Here is a 21,299-nt window from a genome sequence, read left to right as displayed (position 1 = left end):
CTTTGGTTTCTGCTGACCTGAACACCTCCTTCCAGATGTTTGCTAAGTGTTCTCTATGGATTGTGGCAAACTATAAACAAGGCTTTTTAAGACTTCCTTTCAACAATAGTTTTCTCATTCTCCATCTTCCATAGCAAGCAAATCTGTGTGGTTTACAACTTGTCTTGTCAATAGATTGTCCCACCTGAGCTGTGGATCTCTGAGGCTCCGCCAGAGTTTTCATTGACCTGTTGGCTGCTTCTCTGATTAATGCCCTCCTTTCCCAGTCTTTGTCTGTCTCTCGTGAGAGTTCTGGTTTGTACACAAGCTTCTTGTTCTCATGTTATTTTCTGAGCTGAGTCTGTTGCACCATGTGGAGGTCAAGTGAATATACAGTAAACAGTAGTAATGCAAAGAAAATCCACATATAAAAGTCTTTTTTTATTATTTAATCCCACATACATCTTATATTTTGGCTGATTAACAGGGTTTTAAGAAGCTGTGTGATTCAGGTAAAAATTAGTTAAGTGGTTCTGCAGTGAATCTTTGAGGTACCACTGTAAATCATCCATCATTGAGTTCACTTTGTTCAGTGTACACCTGACTCATATAGCTCCAGGTTTTACATCAGTTATTATGTGGACTTCATGGATTATTCTTGAGAACCCACTGTTGCCATCTCTGTGCATGCTTCTGATCCTTATCAGCTGAACAAAAAACTGAAAATTCCACTCTTATGCTTATTGTGGGATGCACTTAAGTTTTCCCAAAACAAACAATCATCCTCTCATCTATAAGTTGCATAAATCATCAGTGTTAGCATTTGTATGAATAACCCATTGTCTTATTTATTGACATTGACAAGGGTCAGGTTATAAATGCTTGTAAGTTCTCGATTACATTAGAGAACTCCTTCTTGACTCCTCAAAGCTCAACGACAGAGTAACTGTTCCACTGCCGAAGCTCACCCTTGGCCTGTGCTTCCCTGAAGTTTCATCACAGTTGTTTCCATTGGTCTTGAGGCTTATGGATGAGGATGGAGTTGAGGCAGATGACCCACCAATGCTGCCTGACTTTTTTCTTGAAGCTGTGTTGTGTTTTAGCGTAGCTTTGGCAGCCACTTTGAAAGCATGTGCAGCGGTGCTGCATCGTACCTCCTCGATGGTGTTCCTAGATGGTTTGAAAAGGATGATGTACACCTTGTTAAAGAAAATGCAAGCCAGCAGTCCAAAGCTGGATGCCAGAATAGCAATAACCTCCACAGCTGATACAAATTTGCCATAGGTACTGAAGTAGGCAGGGATAAAAGAGATCCAAACAATGAAGAATATGAGCATGCTAAAGGTGATGAACTTGGCTTCTGTGAAGTTTTCTGGAAGCTTTCTGGATTTAAATGCAAAAAAGAAACAAATGGCTGCAAGGAGGCATGTATAGCCAATGAGAAACCCAAGACCCATCACTGAACCTTCATTGCATGTGATGAAAATGATCTCATCGATGTCATGGTTCCTGTAGCTTGAAGGAGGGGCATTGTAAAGCCAAACCACACATATCATGACCTGGACAAATGTGAATAGAAACACCAGAAGAAACTGCAGATTCAATCCCCACCATTTACGATGGAGACTTGTAGGGATTTTTGCCTCAAATACCAAAAGCACTCTGTTTGTTTTCACAAGGATGCAGGAGATGCAGAGAACAAAGCTAATCCCAAAGGCGGGCTGCCGTAAGCGACATGTCCAGTCCTGTGGTTCTCCGATGAAAATTAAAGAACTGGAGAAGCAGCAGATAAGCGAGAACAGGAGGACATAGGACAGTTCGCGGTTAGTGGCCTTCACTATTGGGGTATTACGAAATCTGACAAAGACTCCCATCACAAAGGCTGTCAAGACGACGCCAACAACAGCACATATGGCTAAAGCTATCCCAAAAGGTTCTGTCCAAGAGAGAAACTCTATTTCTTTCAGGAAACAGAATGTATGGTTCTCATTGGACCAGGAATTGTTTGGGCACTTGGTGCAGACGCTGGCATCTGTGTAAACCCAAAAACACAATCTGTGTTAAAACCTAAAACAGTTATAGGGATTATCATCAGTGGCATTGCATTATTATACCTCTGTGATTACTGTACTCTCCATCTGAACACTCAGTGCATTCAAAGCAGCATGTAGGCATGCTGTCAATGATTCCTTTTCTTGTGCCAGGTTCACAGTCCTCACTGCAGTTGGAGAACGGCACCTGAAGAAAATGAATAGGTTGCGTGAGAGGGGCAGAAAAATAGAACCCCAGATACAGTGCAGCGAAAACATGGACACACTTCCTCATTAAAAATTATTAGGTGATTGTTTAAACATTTGACTAGTGATGTTATGAATGCAAATATTTTCAAGTTTGACTGCTCTTGTCATTGAGATCAAAACTTTGGTTTGTTCGCATATCCAAGCTTAATATAAGTATGCAATTATTTTTCATTGGTTCATTTATCTTGATTTAATGGTTTCTTCTTCTCTTCCTGGTTGTGTTTGTTTTGGCCCTTTCAATCCCATCGCTATCTACTCAAAGTGACTGATGGATCACAGACAATCCATTACACTGATGATTGTGGAGAATAAGGGGTGACAGAAAAAAAAGGGATCTGCTCATTTAAGTTGTGTTCTCATTAATATCTCACAAAATGTAGATGTTCTGTTGTGTTTTAACCTCTACTTCACTGTCGTGTTTTTGGACAAATAAACTGAGATTATAAAAAACACTTTCCAAAATGGAGCTTGGTTTGTGATATAGACTGGAAATACAAAGGTCAACCTAGTAACCATGAGATTGTCGGAGCTGTTTTTATAGATTATTCCATATCTGTCTGGCTTCATCTTGATTTTCATTAAATCAAAAAGTGCAAGCTAAAGAAGCAAATGGCTGAGAACAAGGTAAAACGTTGCAAAAGAAAATGCATGCTAATGTTATTTTGGAGTCTTTAGCCTTATATTGCATTAGCAAAGTCATATGGACAGCTGCCCAGAGTGGCATTAGAAGAGAGGATAAACAAGAAGCATATTTAAAAAAAAAAAAAATTCATCTGTCATTTGCACCCGGAACAAATTTTAGATTGTTTGAATTGATGCCGAGGCAACCTTTTTCCTGCTTGCTGCAAAGAGTAGAGAGCCCAAGCTCTGTTTGCTGTCACACCAAGCTTAGGCTGACTGAGGTGCAACTAGGAAATTTAAATAAACCATGTTTGCTCAATGTGTGCTTTAGTAAGGGTTAAAGAAGGGGCAGAAGAAAATAATGAGACAAATTGATTAATCAAAAGTTTTGCTCTTCTTTTCAGGTCTTTCGTCTCCACTGCAGATCAGAGCAGCACCCACATTTAGTTAATGAGTTACAGACGCTAACAGAACCACATCATCTGCAAAAACCAACAATGTAAAAAGCAAAGACACCCTCCTTTCCATGACCACACCTTGAAATCATGTTCATGAACACCACAAACAGGATCGAGGACAAGGGGCAGTCCTGGCGGAGTACAAGGTAAGACATAAGTCTACAATAACAATATCTTTATGACTGACCTCTCTACTGTATCCATTCCACAGAATCTTTGTCTTGTCAACGGACAGTTTGGCTCCTCTCTTCGCATGAATATTGTAGTATCCAACTTCCTCAAAGATCACAGAACCGTCTTCAGTAGATCTCTGCCAGTTTATAATGGTATAGTTTGCTACCAAGTCTGCATTTTCATCAAAGTGCATTTTTTCACCCATGCTGTTAGTGTAGTTCAAATGTCTGAGCTGCTTCAGTACCTATGATAGAGACCAACATAATTAGATGACTTACACATCTGAAAAGAAGTTTTTATAAAACTGCCTTAATCATTTACAAAACATTTTACCTGCCATGCTTCAATTTTCTTGATATCTGCACAGGAATTGTTAGCAAATAGTCCATGTCCAGGTGTGCAAGTAAATATGTCCTGCAGGGCCTGTGCAATAGAATAAACTGCTACATATGCATTATAGGAAATACGAAGGTGTGTGTAGTCCAAGTACGGTGTCTCAACACTTGTAATATCTTCTTCCCCAGTACACAATGGCCTGAAACTAGTGCTGCCATTATCACTTTCTTGAAGTCTTGGGCTGTCTTTCAGGTAACAGTTGAAGGTTTCTTCCCAAAACTCTCTGACAAATTCATTATGGCTGTCTTTCTTTGGCTGGACCTGCTGTAGGAACTCTCTAAAGCCGGGTATATGACCTGCTTTTAATGCAAAACCAATAGTTCCTCCAACAACATCTAAATATTCGGGCTTAGCAACAAGAGAGGAGCTTGCCCATGCTTCACTAGCTAGCCAGGTGCGATCTGTGATGTTTCTCCTGACCATTTCTTTGATCAGAGGCTCAATGTCTGGGCCACCAGCAAAAACAACAATTACTTTGGCCGTGGAGTTTTCAATCCTGTCGGCCAGAGCACGGATTTCATGATCCTCAAAGTACTGTGAAATAAGTTCATTCAAGTGAATGCAGATGTCTCGCTCTTCCATTTCCTTTTCAAACTTTTCAATTCCTGGCCGCCCATAGTCATCATCCGAAGCAACAGCAATCACCCAGTTCCACTGGAAGTACTCTATAATGTCTGCCATGCCTGTGGCCTGGTATTCATCTGTTGGAATGGTTCTCATGAAAGACTTGTACTGGTTCTTGTTGCTCAGGAGACGACTAGAAGAGGCATAGCTGATCTGAAACAGAAAGATTTTGACTGTCAGGTTTATATTGTTCAGCCACAGTAACCTTTGTTCTGCAATTCAAATATTCCATATAACTGTATCAATTCTACATTGATTTTTAATTTAAACTCACAGATGAGTTGGATCAATACATTTTGTTTCAAACCTACTGACCAGATACTGACCTGAGGGATATAGAAGAGACCAAGTAGGTTTGCAACTGCAGTGGAGACCGCAGATCCAGCAGCCCCTACAACTGCAATGGTTGATGGGATGTGATCAGTGCAGTTGCAAAACTCATCTAAATTCAGGGAGTCAATCTTGTTTTGAGCCACAAAACTGAGGGTAGCTTCCAAGGCTTTTGACACGGTGTTGCATGTGTCAAATATCCTGTAGCCCAGGGTGATGTTGGGTAATAAATTGCTGCTGTTGTTAATCTCCTCAATGGCAAAAACCATGGCCTGCAGCCAGCGGAAACCCCGGAAATTAAACCTGTAAAATTAAACCAGATGAGTACAACCAACAATAAATTCAGTGTTGAAAAACATTTGAGTAAACCTATATACAGCGCACTTGGTCATTCTGACCCTTTGCCATTTTTATCATTTCATACTTCTGTAGTTTTGATTACGTTGTACCTGACTTTTTTGTTGGCAGCAGCATCTACATTAAATGGGACATTTAATTTTGACGATGTTTCAATTTGAAATTAGATCAAATGTGGGATGTGTTATAATTCCTTTGACAACCTGATTAAAAATAGTTTTCTATTATATACTTATAGTTTACTGCAAAGGAATATTGTTTTGTGACCACAGATAATGATATGTAATTGCTCACGCTCGCTGAGAGTTTTTGGTACAAAAGGCTGAAATTTCTTGGAAGCCAAGTGACCTAAATGGTAATCAGAAATTAGGTGTAATAGACCATATTCAAAAATAATATCTAACTCCATGATATCATGCATGAGATTGGAATATTTCCATAATTATTTGTGAACATTGTTTTTTAAAATACAAAAATAAAGCTAACCAAAAAATTATCCATACTCCAGAAGATTTTAGGGTTGAAGTGATACTTTATGACTGTTATATTATTGTTTTGGAGTGCCTCAACCAAAATCCTGACTTTAATCTGACAGAGAATCTGTGTAGGGAGCTAAAGATTAGGGTGATAGGAGGCATTCCAACCTGAAAGACTTTGAGCTCTTTAACAAAGGAAAACTGTCAAAATACCAGTGGAAACACTGCTCCCCAGCAATTATAAGAAAATTGCTGTAAAGCCAGTCAAGATTTAGCAGATTGCTGAAAAGAGAATAAATAATTTTCCACATTCAATTTTTTTATGAAAAATGTAAATAGGAACTAATACAACTGATACCCCTTTTACAGTTTTTTTTAACCAACGTTTGAGAGAGTCTTGTCTCACTTCCTATCAAAAAATAATTTTTTTTAATTTTGCTTCGTGGCACTAGTGGCCTTTATTTTTTGTTTTTTCCTGAGAGTAGGCAGACACGAAATGGGGTGGAGGGAGGGGGAAGATATGCGGCAAACGTCACTGGGCCAGGACTCGAACCCAAGACAGCCGCATCAAAAGACTAAGGCTTTCATACATGGGGCATGCGCATACATGGTTGGATGAAAATAATTTCAAATCTAAATCTGCCAGGTGTATAAATAATTTGGGGATTAACTGTAATAAAATTGATATGCAACTGTTAGGTACATGGGAACAAAATGTTTTTTTTAAGGGTATAAAATGAAAGTGGGTTCGGACATAATGGCAACACAGAATTTAATAAATGCATTTGTTCATCACAATAAATAAAAAAATATCAACAGACTAAAAAACGTGTGAGGGGGTGAATTAAATACTTAAATGGTTGCTTTTTGAAGGACAGCATTCACATTAAATTAATTCCTTCATATCTTAACCTAACCAATCACTCAAGATTGCTTGTAATAGCACAAGTGTATTTTTCCTCACTCAATATCCTCAGTGCTTTTTGTGGTTAGGTAATGAGATTCGTCTTAAAATCTTTACAAATGTTTCTGTGTGTATGAAATGTGTCTGAATTTTATTAATTTTGCATAAATCTAAATATGGGGAGTGGATGTTGTATGGTTTTCAACTCTTGACATCCTACCTTTTAAAAAGAAATGTGAAGATGTTTTAAGTTTTTTTCAGAATTTGAGGTTTGTTTTAAAGATTTTTGCATTTTTCAAACAAGTGTCAGTCATATCCTACATTTGAAGCACATTCATTAAGTCTTTGTATTTAAGCCAGCATGTTTGGTGTGTTAGTTATAAGCATCAAAAATCTTACCTAACACATAGTGTAGATTCGGGTCGAGCTGCCAGGTCTTGGTCTTTGGATGCAACACCAAAGTGTATGGGGAAAAGACCTCCAAGTAAAATGTCTCCAGTCATCTGTGCTCTCTGGTTGGGCCCATATGTTGAAGTCACATAACTGGACCCCAATATTATTAGGTAATGCAGGAACAGCCTCATCTTCAATTGGGTAGTATTTTTTTCTGTGATTTGCCAGGACCAAGATGTTATTATGCTCTTCTTCCTCCAGTCCCTTTGACCCACTGATTTGTTTTATTCATGTTTAACATGGTAAAAGTGTTCACCTGTGGGAGATGCAGAAATGGGGAAGGCATGTATTACAATGAAATATTTGACAATAAACAAGATCAGTTTAGCCCATATAAATGTCTGGTGCATACAAAATAGAGAGGACAGTAACAAGAAGCCAGTATAACTAAAGACACGTGCAGCAACATGGCCAACAGCTGTATATTTAAGAGCTGGTTGGATAATCAGTCTAGATAGGGACAAAACTGAACATTCCCCTTTTTACTAACAGGGTTAGCAAACTACTTAAAATACATTGAACAGATGCCCAATTTCCACGAGCTGAGTCACACCATAACGACCCTCCTTCCTGCAGACCTCTTGTCTAAAAGCTGTGGCCAGTGAACTGCAGTCACCATGGAGAAAATCTATGGCCGCTCCCCCAAAACCAGTTAATACTGCTGGAAAAATGCTGGAGCAGAGCTCTGATAATGAAGTCCCTCCCGTTACTGAAACTTTTTTTAAAAGTATGGAAGGGTAGAAGAGCTTTTGTAGCATCAAAAGAAATCGTTAATTTAAAATTACTATAGCATTTTAGCTATAACAGTGAATTATGTCCTTTTTTTGTTTGATGTAAAATTTTAATAAAACACAAAAGATTTCATTATTGCTTCCTCACTAACCTGAAGGATATAATTCACTTAATATCTAGTTAAATTCACTGCCTTGCAAGCTACAATATTATTCTCTGACTTAGGCTAAAGGCAGCCTTTGCTGCAGCATTTTTTTGTAATTTTAAGTAATTTTCAAATTTAAAAACAAAAAAACTGAAATATGCATCATGAGGACAAAAAGACTTACCAGCTGAAGTACATTAAAGCAGATAAACCTTGAACAGTCAGTCTGCAGCTTTTCCCAGACTTGAAGCACTTTCTGTGAAATATCCGGGATGCTGAGAGAATTTAAAGCATGACGCTGTTGCTGTCCAAACCACCTTCTGTTGGATAAATCATTAACGGAAAGAGGGATTGTCCATTTCCTTCTGCTAATAAAGTCTGCTCATGGTTAAATCCTTCTAAACGAGTCACAATGTAAAGTGGTCTTTTAATTTTTTATGTTACTGCAACCGTGGATTATTTTTAGGCACTTTTCAAACAGGTAAAGTATATGTATGGGTTAAGGCAAAGATGCAAATAAAGACATTGGTATCTCTGGTAAAGGCTTGAAATAAAGTCATGTTTTATTGCAGAATGACAATATTACATTAAAGTACAAAACTTTAATACATTTATTTGGTGGATAAAAATTTTTAATACATATAACCTTTAACAAAATGTCTGGTAGAACAATTGTTGGTACCCTTACTGCAAATTTTCTGTGCAAGCCACTTTTGCCAAAAGAAAGGCATTATTCCCTCTACCATTTCACATGGTTGGGGAATACAAAGAGGGATTTTTAAGTAACCCCCTTTACACAATCTCTCTAGGTGATCCAGAGTCCTGGCTTCTCTCTTATGCTAATATCCTGGTGTTTCATATACTTCATGATGTCATGCACCGTAATACGGTTCTCCAGGACTTTGGAAGAGAAACAGGCCCACAGCATCACAGATCCTGCATCAAAGAACTGTGGCCATTAAGTGGCTTTGCCACATATTTAATCTCACCTGCAGTGTCTGTTACAGAAATACTAAACCTTACCTCATCTGGTCAAATTACATGGTTTCATTAAAAGTCCCAGTAAGGCAAAGCAAGTTTATTTGTGTAGCACCATTCATGCACAGGTTGATTCAATGTGCTACAGGAAAACAAAGGAAACTAGACAAAATTATATAAAAACACCACCTCGCACATCAAAAAGACATTAAAAAAAATAATACTTTTTTACATAAAAGAAATAAACGTTAAAATGTATACCTGGCCAGCAACTCTGAAATGTATTTAGGCCTAAGACCATTCAGTTCTTTATAAGAAACAAGATTTTAAATGATACCCTTTTAAGAACGGGAAGCCAGGGCAGTAAATTAAGAACTGGTGTAATTTCATCCATTTTCTATTGTTGGTTCGTGCTCTGGCAGCATCATTTTCAATGGGCTCCAGCTGCATGACTGATTTTCTAAAGAGATCTGAACATACCCTATTAAAATAATGTAAGCTACTGAAAATAAGAGCATGCACCACTGTTTTGGTGTAGAGTTTAGCAAACTCCACATGCTGACATTTGTGGTGGTAGGACACAAAGGGCTTTTACCTGGCATCACTCCGAAGCAATTTGTTAGCATATTGATAGTGAGTACATTCTCTCTAGGTTTTTAAAGAGATTCGGTGACCCCAGGATGCCGCTCTTTTGTGCAGCTTTCTATCAGCCAGCTTTTGAGATTATTTTTTGCCCCTTGATCTCCATCCCTCTAACTCTGACCATCATGATCCTTAGGTGTTGTGTTTTGGTTTTTATTTGTGTTTGTGTTCTCATTGTCTCCCTGTTGTTTATTATGTTCTACAGGGTCTTGTTGTATCTTGTTCATTTCTCTGTTATCATCATTGTCTCTAAGGTCCTGCCATATTAGTTTATTCCTTTGTGTTTAGTTTCTTGTGTATTTATATGTTTTGTTCCCTATGTGTTCTAGTTTATTTCCTTAGGTTAGTAATTTTTTCTTTTCACTTTGGTTAAGTGTATACTTATGTTCAGCTCCCTCTGTGTTAATAAGTCGTCCTCCCTCAGTCTTCCTGCTTAACTTCTGCCCAAGCTGAATTTAAAACAGTTCAGGTTTGATAAAAGAAATGAGTTATTATTTTCATTACATTGTTATGGTCACAGTAAGTATTTGATAGAAAACTATTTTATCCTAAATAAGATTTTTCTTTCTCTACCAAAGGAAATTACAAAAATCGTAAGGTCAGCTTACTTACTTTTCAGAGTAAGATTATTGCTCTGCAATTTAAAAAAAAAAGATTTATTTTAAGGCTTTTTCAGGGATTACAATAAATGTGGTCAGCACTGTGAATAGAAAGATCCGGAATCTTAAAGCAAACGTTTTTCTTTCATGATTGCCTTTGCTTGTGTTTGACTTCAAGTGAGCAATATTGAAATCAGGTTTTTCTTCGTAACTTAACCTGGACCATGGTTAGAGGAACCCATGGACGCATTGGATTGCACCACAATGTTCTTCAAACAATGGGCTAGCTCCTTCTGTTCTGCTCTGATGAACCAGTCTTCAAGTTGTTGCTGAGCACACGTACCCAGTGAAAACCATTTCACTTTACAGCATGTTGACTCTTCTGTGTTCCAAACCAGCTTACTATCCATCCAGCACAAGAAACAAAAAATATACCTTAAGCGACTTAAACTTCTTTCTATAACTGCAAAGTACTTACCATTTTATGAATGTATTATTATTGAAAGGTAATACAGACAGCATGTTTTTAATTAAAATAATAACAAATTATGTTAATAATAAATTTCTAATTACAAATTTCACACAAACCAAAGATAATCAGCAATTTTAGACCTAAAGAAAACCTGAACAAAACAAATGAATAAACACATTCCCACTTTAAACAGAGAAACAGGTACATTTAACATTCCGCAAACTGCTTTCTGCTTCATGAAGTGTATCTCATCGCCTGTTGTGTTCTCAAATAAATATTTCAGATCCTGTCCTTTTCCCAGAAATGACACATAAGTTTGAAATGTAGCATGATGTGTAAAAAATGTTGGGCAGTGGAGACTTCACAGCAGATAGATTTATCCTCACACATGGTGAGGACCTGAATGCATCAAAACACAGTCACACTCTGCAAGATTCAGCTGAAAAGGTAAGATCTATTACTCAGAATAATAAATGTAGGAATATACATTATGTTGTATTCACATAAAACATTTGCAACTGAATGTGAATATACCTGGGTAGTTTAGATTATGTAAAACAGTCAAATTAATTAAAATGAAAATGATGAGTATTCTTTAATTGTTATAATGGTGTCAATGGGACAATATTATTAGAAATCTTTGTACCCCTATCTAATTGTTTTAGCAAATCAAAATTTGCTTTGAAGACACTAAAATTTATAATAATCAGTGCTGAATAATGAAGTTCAGGTTTGACCAGTCTATATATTGCAGTTTTCATGTTTGTCTCATTGTAAGCTTGTCCTAGTGTCAAACAAAATAAAAAAATGCAGTTACAAACTTTGCTCTAAAGAATATTTTTTCCATATAAAATAATCCAATCTAAGGTATTTTAAACATTGAAGTAGACATGATAAAATGCAGTCCAGATACCTTAAAGAACTGTGAAATAGCCCTTTAGTACCAAATTGAAGACCTTTAGTCAGATATCAGATGTTTAAAACACTAGCAAGCTATAATATACTGCCATATTTTTTGATTGTGCACTGTGTGAAGCACCAGGGGGTACCTTCTCACAACTGGACATGCAAATAAGAAGCAAAAAAAATATTTTGTGGTGCAACCGACAGCTGACTTTTTAAAGCCCACACGCCACCCCTGATGGGGTGTTGCCCGGTGCAATGAACCATACCAAAAACCAGAAACAATACTTAAACTTTAGAGCACACAGTGTAAAATAATGTTTCTTTTTCTATTATTACATTTCCTGACAATTCTAGTTTCTTTTTGTCTGAAGATACATAATAAATTCAGAAAGAAATTTCTGGTTAAAAAAAGCTGAATTTACTTTATTTGACTGACAAATTTGTGGCAACATGTGCAATTAGATAAAATTAAAAAAGTTTGACCAGTTGAGTGCAATAAAAACTGATCCTTTAATTCTAGGGTAAGTGTTTTAGATGATGCATCATCTTGAAAAATCTTCACTATTAACACAACATTTCTGGATCAACAGATGTCTGGGGCAAAGGTGCTGCTGTTCCTGCAAAGCCTTTCCCGTAGGAAACCTTTGGAGCCTGAAGGCGAAGTGTCCAACTTTCGGCGCTGCCTGACCACCCTCGACCTTGTGGCTCTTGGGGTCGGCAGCACCCTGGGGGCCGGTGTTTATGTGCTCACAGGGGAAGTGGCCAGAGCCGTAGCTGGTCCCAGTATAATTATCTCCTTCCTGATAGCAGCTGTAGCCTCCATCTTTGCAGGATTGTGTTATGCTGAATTTGGAGCTCGGGCTCCTAAAACAGGATCTGCCTATCTCTACAGCTATGTGACTGTGGGGGAGATATGGGCTTTTGTTACTGGCTGGAACTTGCTGCTTTCTTATGTCATTGGTATGTCACAGAAGTAATAGATAATGCATTTATGAAAATGTTTTCATTTTAATAGTCAGTCAGTCATTTTCTACCACTTATTCCATAGTGGGTCATGGGGGAGCAGGTGCCTATCTCCAGCAGTCTATGGGCGAGAGGCATGGTACACCCTGGACAGGTCACCAGTCCATCGCAGGGCAACACACAAACAACCATGCACACACTCATTCATACACCTAAGGGCAATTTAGAGTGACCAATTAACCTAACTGGCATGTCTTTGGACTGTGGGAGGAAGCCAGAGTACCCGGTGAGAACCCACGCATGCATGGGGAGAACATGCAAACTCCATGCAGAAAGACCCCTGTCTGGGAATTGAACCCAGGACCTTCTTGCTGCAAGGCAACAGTGCTACCAACTGCACCACCGTGCAGACCATTTTAATAGTTGTTTTTCTAAAAGACCATTTATTGGAGCGCTTCAAAAAAGTGTTTACACCCATTAACTTTTTTGCACAGTTACAATCCCAAACCTTAAAGCTTAAAGTTAAAGTTTTCAAAATTTGGGCGAAGCCTGACCTTCCTGATGGAAGCTGCACTCACTTGTTTATTAGAGGGCGGGGCTAAAATGATGTCATCAATTGACTGTGGCAACATGTTCAGCATTGATCCCTGACGATGTATACTACAGTTGAAGTGGATCCAATGATGTATGAGGGAGATAGAGCACTTAAAATGTCCTAGGGGGCCTTGTTGATCCAAATTACAATGTAATCCAATAGAGCTGTTTGGGGGCTGATCAACCATATTTATTTTGGAGTGAATCAGACCATGCATGTGCAATTTAGAGCCAAACATATGGCCGTGGCGTGACATCAGAATTCGCCACGCAACCACAGCCACAGCCACACCCTCCAGCCAAACCAGTCAGTACTGGAGACTGTCTTAGACCATCATGTTATCTGTCACTTGGGACAGTTTTACATTGATTAGGTGAAGGACACCAAATATGGACGATCAAAATGAAAAAATGACACTTCCTGTTCTCAGGGGGCGGGGCTTCAATGATGTCAGGATCTGATCAGTGAATATTGTTCAGGGCCAGAGGCAGATCAATCTTAGAAGGTTTCAGGTCTCTGTGACTTTCCTTGTAGGAGCTATATCAATTTTGTCTTTTATGGCGAGAAGTCATATTTTGAGGCTTAGCCACGCCCACATACTTTCATGTATCAAAAACGTTTTGATAACTTTTGATCCCCAATGCCTTAAGAGTATACTGAGTGATTTTCAAGTCTCTAAGTCAAAAGCTGTAGGAGGAGTTCGCTCAGATATGCGGGCTAGAAAGGGCAATACCAGGGTCAAAATGGCAACTTCAATTCAAAATGGCCGTCTTCCTGTTGGGTTTGTACCAATGCTCCAAGAGACTTTTTTGTAGATCCTGAGAAGGTACATATGTGTACCAAATTTCACAATCCTCAATCAAAGCATGGCTTGGGGCAGATTTTTTAAAATGTTCTAGGAGGCACTGTGGACGAATTAGGCCACACCCACCAAATATGTCATCAGATCTCTATTGGGGACTGGACTAGTATCAATCATATTGAATTTGGTGCAGATCAGATGATCTATGTGGAAATTAGAGCCAAACATATGGCCTTGGCGTGATGTCCAACTTTGCCTCACCACCACTGCCACGACCTTTTATGAAAAGTCACTGTGCTTCAAATGAAGTTAGACCCACTAGTTATCAGTCACCTGAAACAGTTTAAAGCAGATTGAGTGTAGACAGCCAGATAACGACCTTTCCCAGTAAAAAAAGTGACTTCCTGTTCTCAGGGCCGGGGCTTAGATGATGTCAGCATATGACCCCATAGGGTCGTCGGTAACCCAAATGTCCTCCTTGCCAACTTTGGTGTGATTTGGCGTTTCTTTGGGGAAGTTATTGCATTTTTTTTACTTTTAGTGGCGCATGCCAAGTTCATGCTCCGGGCACGCCCCCTAAACATGGCCGAAAACTCACGATGATAACTTTTAATACCCCGTGCCTTAACTGCATATTGACCAAATATGAAGCCAATAGCTCAAAATCCCTAGGAGGAGTTTGTCAAAGTTCGAGGTGAGTAAAAGTGAATAACAGCCAAAAATTAGCCTTTGATCCAAAATGGCTGACTTCCTGTCTGCCATTTTGGGCATTTGGGCATTTAGGGCATCCCCTAAGAGACTTTTTTTCTTGTTTTGAGGAGCTCTAGCAGCGTGCCAAATTTCAGATCTCTACGACTTACGGTTTGCTAAGAGGTTTGGCCACGCCAACTGATTAAAGAACAAAAATTTCACGAGGGGGACAATTTTGAGTAAAGTCATACGTGTTTTGGTGTATGGCAAAGTCCCCAAATTGCCCCGCAAAGAGGCACCGGAATAATAATAAGAATAATAATAATAAGAAGAAACCTTACGATTACAATAGGGCTCGAGCCTAATTAGTTTTATGAACAGGTCCGCTTTAAGTAGTGTTGAGTCCTTTGTGTTGGTCTGTCCAAAAATAATTTGTTCTCGTAAATAAGGCAAACTTTAAGGGGTATAAATGTGTTTTCAAGGCACTATATATTGTTTGGAGTTTTCTCCTTGTAGGTACTTTGTTCTTATAAATAGTTTGCCTGTTTCTTTGTTAAAGGAACATCAAGTGTCGCCAGAGCATGGAGTGGGAACTTTGATGAACTCATTGGAAATGTTATTGCCAACTCTCTATACAAACAGGCTGCAATGGATTTACCTGGATTAGCTCCCTACCCAGATTTCTTTGCAGCTGGCCTCATAATGCTCTTGGCAGGTAAATTTCATGATCTATGCTATCATACATCCACATTTTCAACATAAAGTATTCACTGTGAATGTGTTTGAACTGATTACTTCATTGTTTTTCTTTTTACAGGGATTCTTGCATTTGGTGTTAAAGAGTCTGCTCTAGTAAATAAGGTGTTTACAGCCATTAACATTGGGGTGTTGCTACTTGTTATCCTTTCTGGTTTCATCAAGGGCGACATCAAAAACTGGTACACCGATAGAGATACTCTCCAAAGAGCATATGAGTATGGACAACCTTTGGTTTAACATTGTATTTGGGTTGCTCCTGTGTTCTTTAAGCTGCCTGAATGATGGCATGTCCTTTGCTTTTTAGAAACTACACGTTCCTGAATGAAACCAGTCAATGTGGAACTGGGGGATTTTTCCCCTTTGGCTTTGAGGGAACATTAGCTGGAGCAGCCACTTGCTTTTATGCATTTGTTGGATTTGACTGCATTGCAACAACAGGTCATTTCTTTGTTCCCAGATTGCAAAGCTTTGATTATGACTATTTGCACAGAAACATCAGAGCAAAGAGATTGATCTCTGTGTGTATTGCAAATTATACAAAGGAACAACAATAGCTTTGTATTTCTGTGTATTTATGAAGAGATAATATTCATTCTGGTTGTATCCTCAGGAGAAGAAGTTCAGAACCCTCAAAAATCAATCCCACTCAGCATAGTGGCGTCCCTCCTCATCTGCTTCCTGGCTTACTCTGGTGTGTCTGCTGCCTTGACTCTGATGATGCCATACTATTTGCTCAGTGTTAATAGCCCGCTGCCCGTGGCTTTCACATATATTGGTTGGGGTCCTGCAAAGTATGCAGTGGCCGTTGGATCCCTCTGTGCGCTTTCAACAAGGTAGAAATCCCAAGATTCACGTGAGAAACCCACTAATATACCATAATTTAGAACAGCATGTTTAGCTGCAGAAATTCTTTTTTTTTTTTTAAGATTTGGAGAATATGTCACTGTTCTTGGTGGATAAATATAGATGACATTTCTGCGGATATTAACGTAGCAAGAATGCTGCTAGACATTTAAGCACAGGTAAATAATGTTTAGTTAGGTGATGTCTGAGTTTTTTCATTTAGCTTGTTGGGGTCAATGTTCCCGATGCCCCGAGTTCTGTTTGCCATGGCCAGAGATGGGCTTCTCTTCAAGCCTCTCAGTAAAATGAGCTCCAGACAAAGTCCTGTCATTGCTACACTGGCTTCTGGGATTGTTGCAGGTAAATTCATCAGTAATCTAAGGTCTTTGAATGCCTTGTTTCTGAAAACCGCTTTATAAATAAACTTGACTTGACCTGACTTGACTTGACTTGACTTTTCGGCACCGCATAGTCTTTACATGATTTTTCAGTGAAAAATATTTTTTCTAATATTTTTTTCTCAATGCTGATTTTGTCATTTTGCATTATTATTGAAATAAAATGTTTTATAAAAATAGTGAAAACGCATTACAACTTTAATGCTCAAATATTGAACTATATGGATTGGTGGTTAATTCATGCTGAAACTGATGTTACATATAATTTATGTAAATTATGTCTTTGCAGCTATCATGGCATTATTGTTTAACTTGAAGGCGCTGGTTGACATGATGTCTACTGGAACACTTTTTGCCTACACACTTGTTGCCATTTGTGTTATCATACTAAGGTGAAAATCTTTGCACATTTGATGCCTTTTTGTTATATTTTTTGGATTTAAAAATACAAAGATTATTGGAAAAACTGTGTGAAACATCAGGTACACCAGAAGTATATGTAAACCAGGAAATGCAACAATAATAAGAGAATATGGATATGAAATGTTTAAAAATTATTAAACACCATACAAGAACCTGATCAGTGTCCACACCAAAAACAAATTTAGTGATTATATTAGAGTCTCTGACTAAACTTAACACCTAAACTCTGTTGTTAGTGTACTGGGTTTGTGATGCTATGTAGCTACAAAAAACTGTGCGTTCAGGTTTTGACTCTTAGATTTTGAAATATCACGCCCATTTTCATGTGCACTGCCTTCGAAACTTTATTTTTGGGGGGAAGTGGCAGATTTCAGGGAATGGGGGCCCCTGGGATTGGAATGGTTTTGGTGCCCCACCCACATAGGTTTATATTTGGCCTGCAACTTACAATAGATCCATACTGAGGAACACATCCGCTTCAAGATTTTTAGGTCCACAAAGAAGAAGGTATTGAGTGCCTACTTAAAGCTTGTGTGTTTAGGGTCAAGGGGTAGGCGAGAGTTCAGACTATGGCGCGATCATTTTAGAACAGCTGTGCATGGTTCTCCATGGAAAAGTATAAAATATAGTGTTTAGAAAAATATCCATTCATTACAACCTTGGTCTTGCCATGGGCTGCTGTGCCCTTTACTGTGAATGTCCATGTGAAAGTAAAAGCTGTGCTCGGATTTCAACAGACAGATGTTGCTGTTGGGGGGAACATCTCAGAGCACAGCTGAAATACCTATTTTTCTATGTTACAATGTTAAAAGTAAAACGCCAACTTTGTGAAGCAGGAGCACATTTTTTATAGATTTCTCCACACACCATTAACTCAAACTGTCCTGGAATATGCTGCGAGTCGCATTGTGAAGGAGTTGTATCAAAACCAAAAAGAAATGTTGTTAAATTAACAGTACAGCAAACTCTCCTTGAAAACATCAGTAAGAGTCAGATGGTTTCTAAAAACTGGCTGCAAAAACATTGCAACACGTCTCGTTCTCGCTGTAAGGCAATATATATATATAGATAGTTAGTAAACAGGTACTGAAGTAAATTTTAGTCAGGGACTCCCTTGATCAGGACACCAATGCAAGACTTAGACCATTCCAAGTCTAAGTATTACTGTAGAGCATATAATGCTGATTAAATGTAGGGTTGTTTAACTACACTTTAAAGCTATTAACTTTTCAGCGATACACAAGGAATTGATTTAAATAACTTAGCATTGAAATGGCAAAACTACAGACCTGATTGGAACATCCCTAGCTTACTTGCATTTCTTTACTTATACAGGTACCAAGCTGAGCTCAGTGAGGATTCAAGTTTAGGCAAGGCAGAACCTTTCACAGTAGGAGGTGTATTGTGTCCTCCCTTCCAAGCAACCCCACGGACATCAAAAAACGTCTCTATTTTAACTGTTGCTATTGGTAATTCCCTTTTTTGTTATTCTTGCATATACCATACAGATACTTTTTATTGTTAAAGATTGCTTAATCTTCCATCACTTCTCCTTCCCAGTTTTAATGGCTGTAATCCTGAGCATCATAATATCCGAAGGTATAGACTCCCTGCAGGCACTTCATTGGTGGAGTTCACTTTGTGTCTCTGTGTTTGTGCTGATGTTCACCATTACTGTTCTGCTCATCTGGAGACAGCCACAGAGTACAGCCAAAGCTGCTTTCATGGTATGTCATGTTTTCTAATGATGCATGGTTAGCATGCAATATTATTTTTTGTATTTTCAGTTATTGAAAGATCCTAATAAAGTGTTTACATTTTAATATTTATGTTATTAACTTGCATTGCAAACTGATTTTGGCACTTGCTGAGATTTATTTTTCCAATCACTGCTTTGTGTCTACAGGTTCCTTTTGTGCCTTGGCTTCCCACTTTTAGCATTTTTGTCAATATCTATCTCATGGTTCAGTTTGGATCAGACACCTGGATTCGTTATGTAGTCTGGATGGCAATAGGTATGACAAGATGAAATAACATTTTTAGGAGAAGACACGTGAAATGTGAAGATCCTCTCACAATGTCAGCTTGATCACAGGTGTAACCTTTTTTAACAGGTTTAATCACCTACTTTTGTTATGGTGTTCAGCACAGTGTGCAGAAACAAAGGATGGAGAATTCACAGAACAGAGGCAGTTTTCAAACTATCACCACCATGATTGGGTAAAGGCTTTTAACTTTTAAATATTAAAGGACCTTTTATGCAAGACTTGATGCAGTTCAAAGCAAATGTGTTCATTTAATAAACATACTGATGTTGTCTATGAATATTTTATGGATTTTAAATGGATTGTCAATAGGCAACAGGGATTTAAATAAGTTAATGCTTAGTAATATATACATATGCAATGAAATTACTCTGTTTAAGCATGCTTTGCTGTCTCTTTGTGGTTGATAATTATTATTGTTACTTAAAAATGCATTTGTTTCAAAGCTTTTATATGTACATGCAAAATTAAAATAGTCTTTTCAAATGTTTATATAGTAAAAACCATTTCCTTCTAATATAGTAGAGTGCTGTGAAGGAGTTTTCATACACCTTGAACTTTGATACAATTTGTCATGCTAATCAAACATCACTGTTGTTTTTGAAATTCTACATGATAGACCAACACAAGGCATAATTGTGAAGTGGAAGGAAAAAAAATAAAAAGTATAATGTGTATTAAGCTTCCCCGAATAAATAGTTAGTGGAACCACTTTTAGCTGCAATTGCTGTTGATGATCTTTTGGTCCTTTTAGGCTTTGTAAAATATGTTCAGTCAGATTGGACTGTTAACACCAATTTTATAGTTCTGCTACTGCTTTTCAGCTGGATTTAGATCTGGACCTTGGTCAGTTGTTCTCCACACATAAAGCTTTTGCATTTTGGCCAAAAACTGCAATTTTGCTTTCATCTGAAAAACATCTATTTTTACATGTTTGCTGAGTACTCAACATGATTCATGGCAAACTGCAAAAAGGACTTTTTGTATTTTTGTTTTAACAATGACTTTCTTCTTGCCGATTTTCCATATAGGCCAGATTTCTGGAGTGTCTGACAGTTGCACTGTTGACAGATTCTCCCATTGGAGCTGTGGATCTCTACAGCTCTTGGATCCTCCTCTAAAGTAAAACATGGAGATACCTAATAATTAATTATCTCCTGTTCGCCAATTTCAGTTCAGGTAAAAGACCATCTCTTTGTAGGTTTGCAGTTGTAACACACTGTACTCTTTCCATTTTTGAAAGATGGATTGAAAAGTTCTCTAGGAGACGTTAGGGTTTTGGAGATTGTATATACTGCTCAAAAAAATAAAGGGAACACTTAAACAACACAATATAACTCCACTCGTGGTAGCATGAGACGGACTCTACAACCCACACAAGTGGCTCAGGTAGTGCAGCTCATCCAGGATGGCACATCAATGCGAGCTGTGGCAAGAAGGTTTGCTGTGTCTGTCAGCATAGTGTCCAGAGCCAGGAGGCGCTACCAGGAGACAGGCCAGTACACCAGGAGACATGGAGGAGGCCGTAGGAGGGCAACAACCCAGCAGCAGGACCACTATTTCCGACTTTGTGCAAGGAGGAACAGGAGGAGCACTGCCAGAGCCCTGCAAAATGACCTCCAGCAGACCACAAATGTGCATGTGTCTGCACAAACGGTTAGAACCCGACTCCATGAGGATGGTATGAGGGCCCGACGTCCACAAATAGGGGTTGTGTTCACACCCCAACAGCATGCAGGATGCTTGGCATTTCCCAGAGAACACCAGGATTGGCAAATTCACCACTGGCGCCCTGTGCTCTTCACAGATGAAAGCAGGTTCACACTGAGCACATGTGACAGACGTGACAGAGTCTGGAGACACCGTGGAGAGCGATCTGCAGCCTGCAACATCCTTCAGCATGACTAGTTTGGCAGTGGGTCAGTAATGGTGTGGGGTGGCATTTCTTTGGAGGGCCGCACAGTCCTCCATGAGCTCGCCAGAGGTAGCCTGACTGCCATTAGGTACCGAGATGAGATCCTCAGACCCTTGTGAGACCATATGCTGGTGCGGTTGGCCCTGGGTTCCTCCTAATGCAGGACAATGCTAGACCTCATGTGGCTGGAGTGTGTCAGCAGTTCCTGCAAGATGAAGACATTGAAGCTATGGACTGGCCCGCCTGTTTCCCAGACCTAAATCCGATTGAGCACATCTGGGACATCATGTCTCGCTTCATCCACCAACGTCACGTTGCAC

General features: G+C 38.8%; 2 protein-coding genes across 2 annotated transcripts; one reads left to right on the top strand and one right to left on the bottom strand.

Moving 5' to 3' along the window:
* Positions 1–407: 407 nt before the first annotated feature.
* On the bottom strand, positions 408–7,203 carry casr (calcium-sensing receptor). The gene is made up of 6 exons (XM_047379732.1): positions 7,019–7,203; positions 4,879–5,185; positions 3,866–4,705; positions 3,546–3,776; positions 2,094–2,217; positions 408–2,011 (listed from the first exon to the last, which is right to left on the bottom strand). Exons 1-6 carry the CDS (start codon positions 7,201–7,203, stop codon positions 876–878), a joined length of 2,823 nt encoding a protein of 940 aa, XP_047235688.1. The 3' UTR covers positions 408–875.
* A 3,834-nt stretch (positions 7,204–11,037) lies between these two features.
* Positions 11,038–20,476, top strand: zgc:175280 (cationic amino acid transporter 2 family protein). The gene is made up of 12 exons (XM_047379453.1): positions 11,038–11,087; positions 12,137–12,506; positions 15,156–15,311; positions 15,414–15,570; positions 15,660–15,793; positions 15,966–16,188; positions 16,422–16,558; positions 16,886–16,988; positions 18,355–18,488; positions 18,580–18,746; positions 18,926–19,034; positions 19,134–20,476. The coding sequence occupies exons 2-12, from the start codon at positions 12,137–12,139 to the stop codon at positions 19,241–19,243; spliced, it is 1,800 nt and encodes a 599-aa protein (XP_047235409.1). The 5' UTR covers positions 11,038–11,087; the 3' UTR covers positions 19,244–20,476.
* Positions 20,477–21,299: the final 823 nt, after the last annotated feature.

This window comes from Girardinichthys multiradiatus, chromosome 11 (assembly GCF_021462225.1).
Source record: "Girardinichthys multiradiatus isolate DD_20200921_A chromosome 11, DD_fGirMul_XY1, whole genome shotgun sequence".
In the NCBI taxonomy this organism is placed as follows: domain Eukaryota; kingdom Metazoa; phylum Chordata; class Actinopteri; order Cyprinodontiformes; family Goodeidae; genus Girardinichthys; species Girardinichthys multiradiatus.
This window is presented reverse-complemented; position numbering and strand designations above follow the sequence as displayed.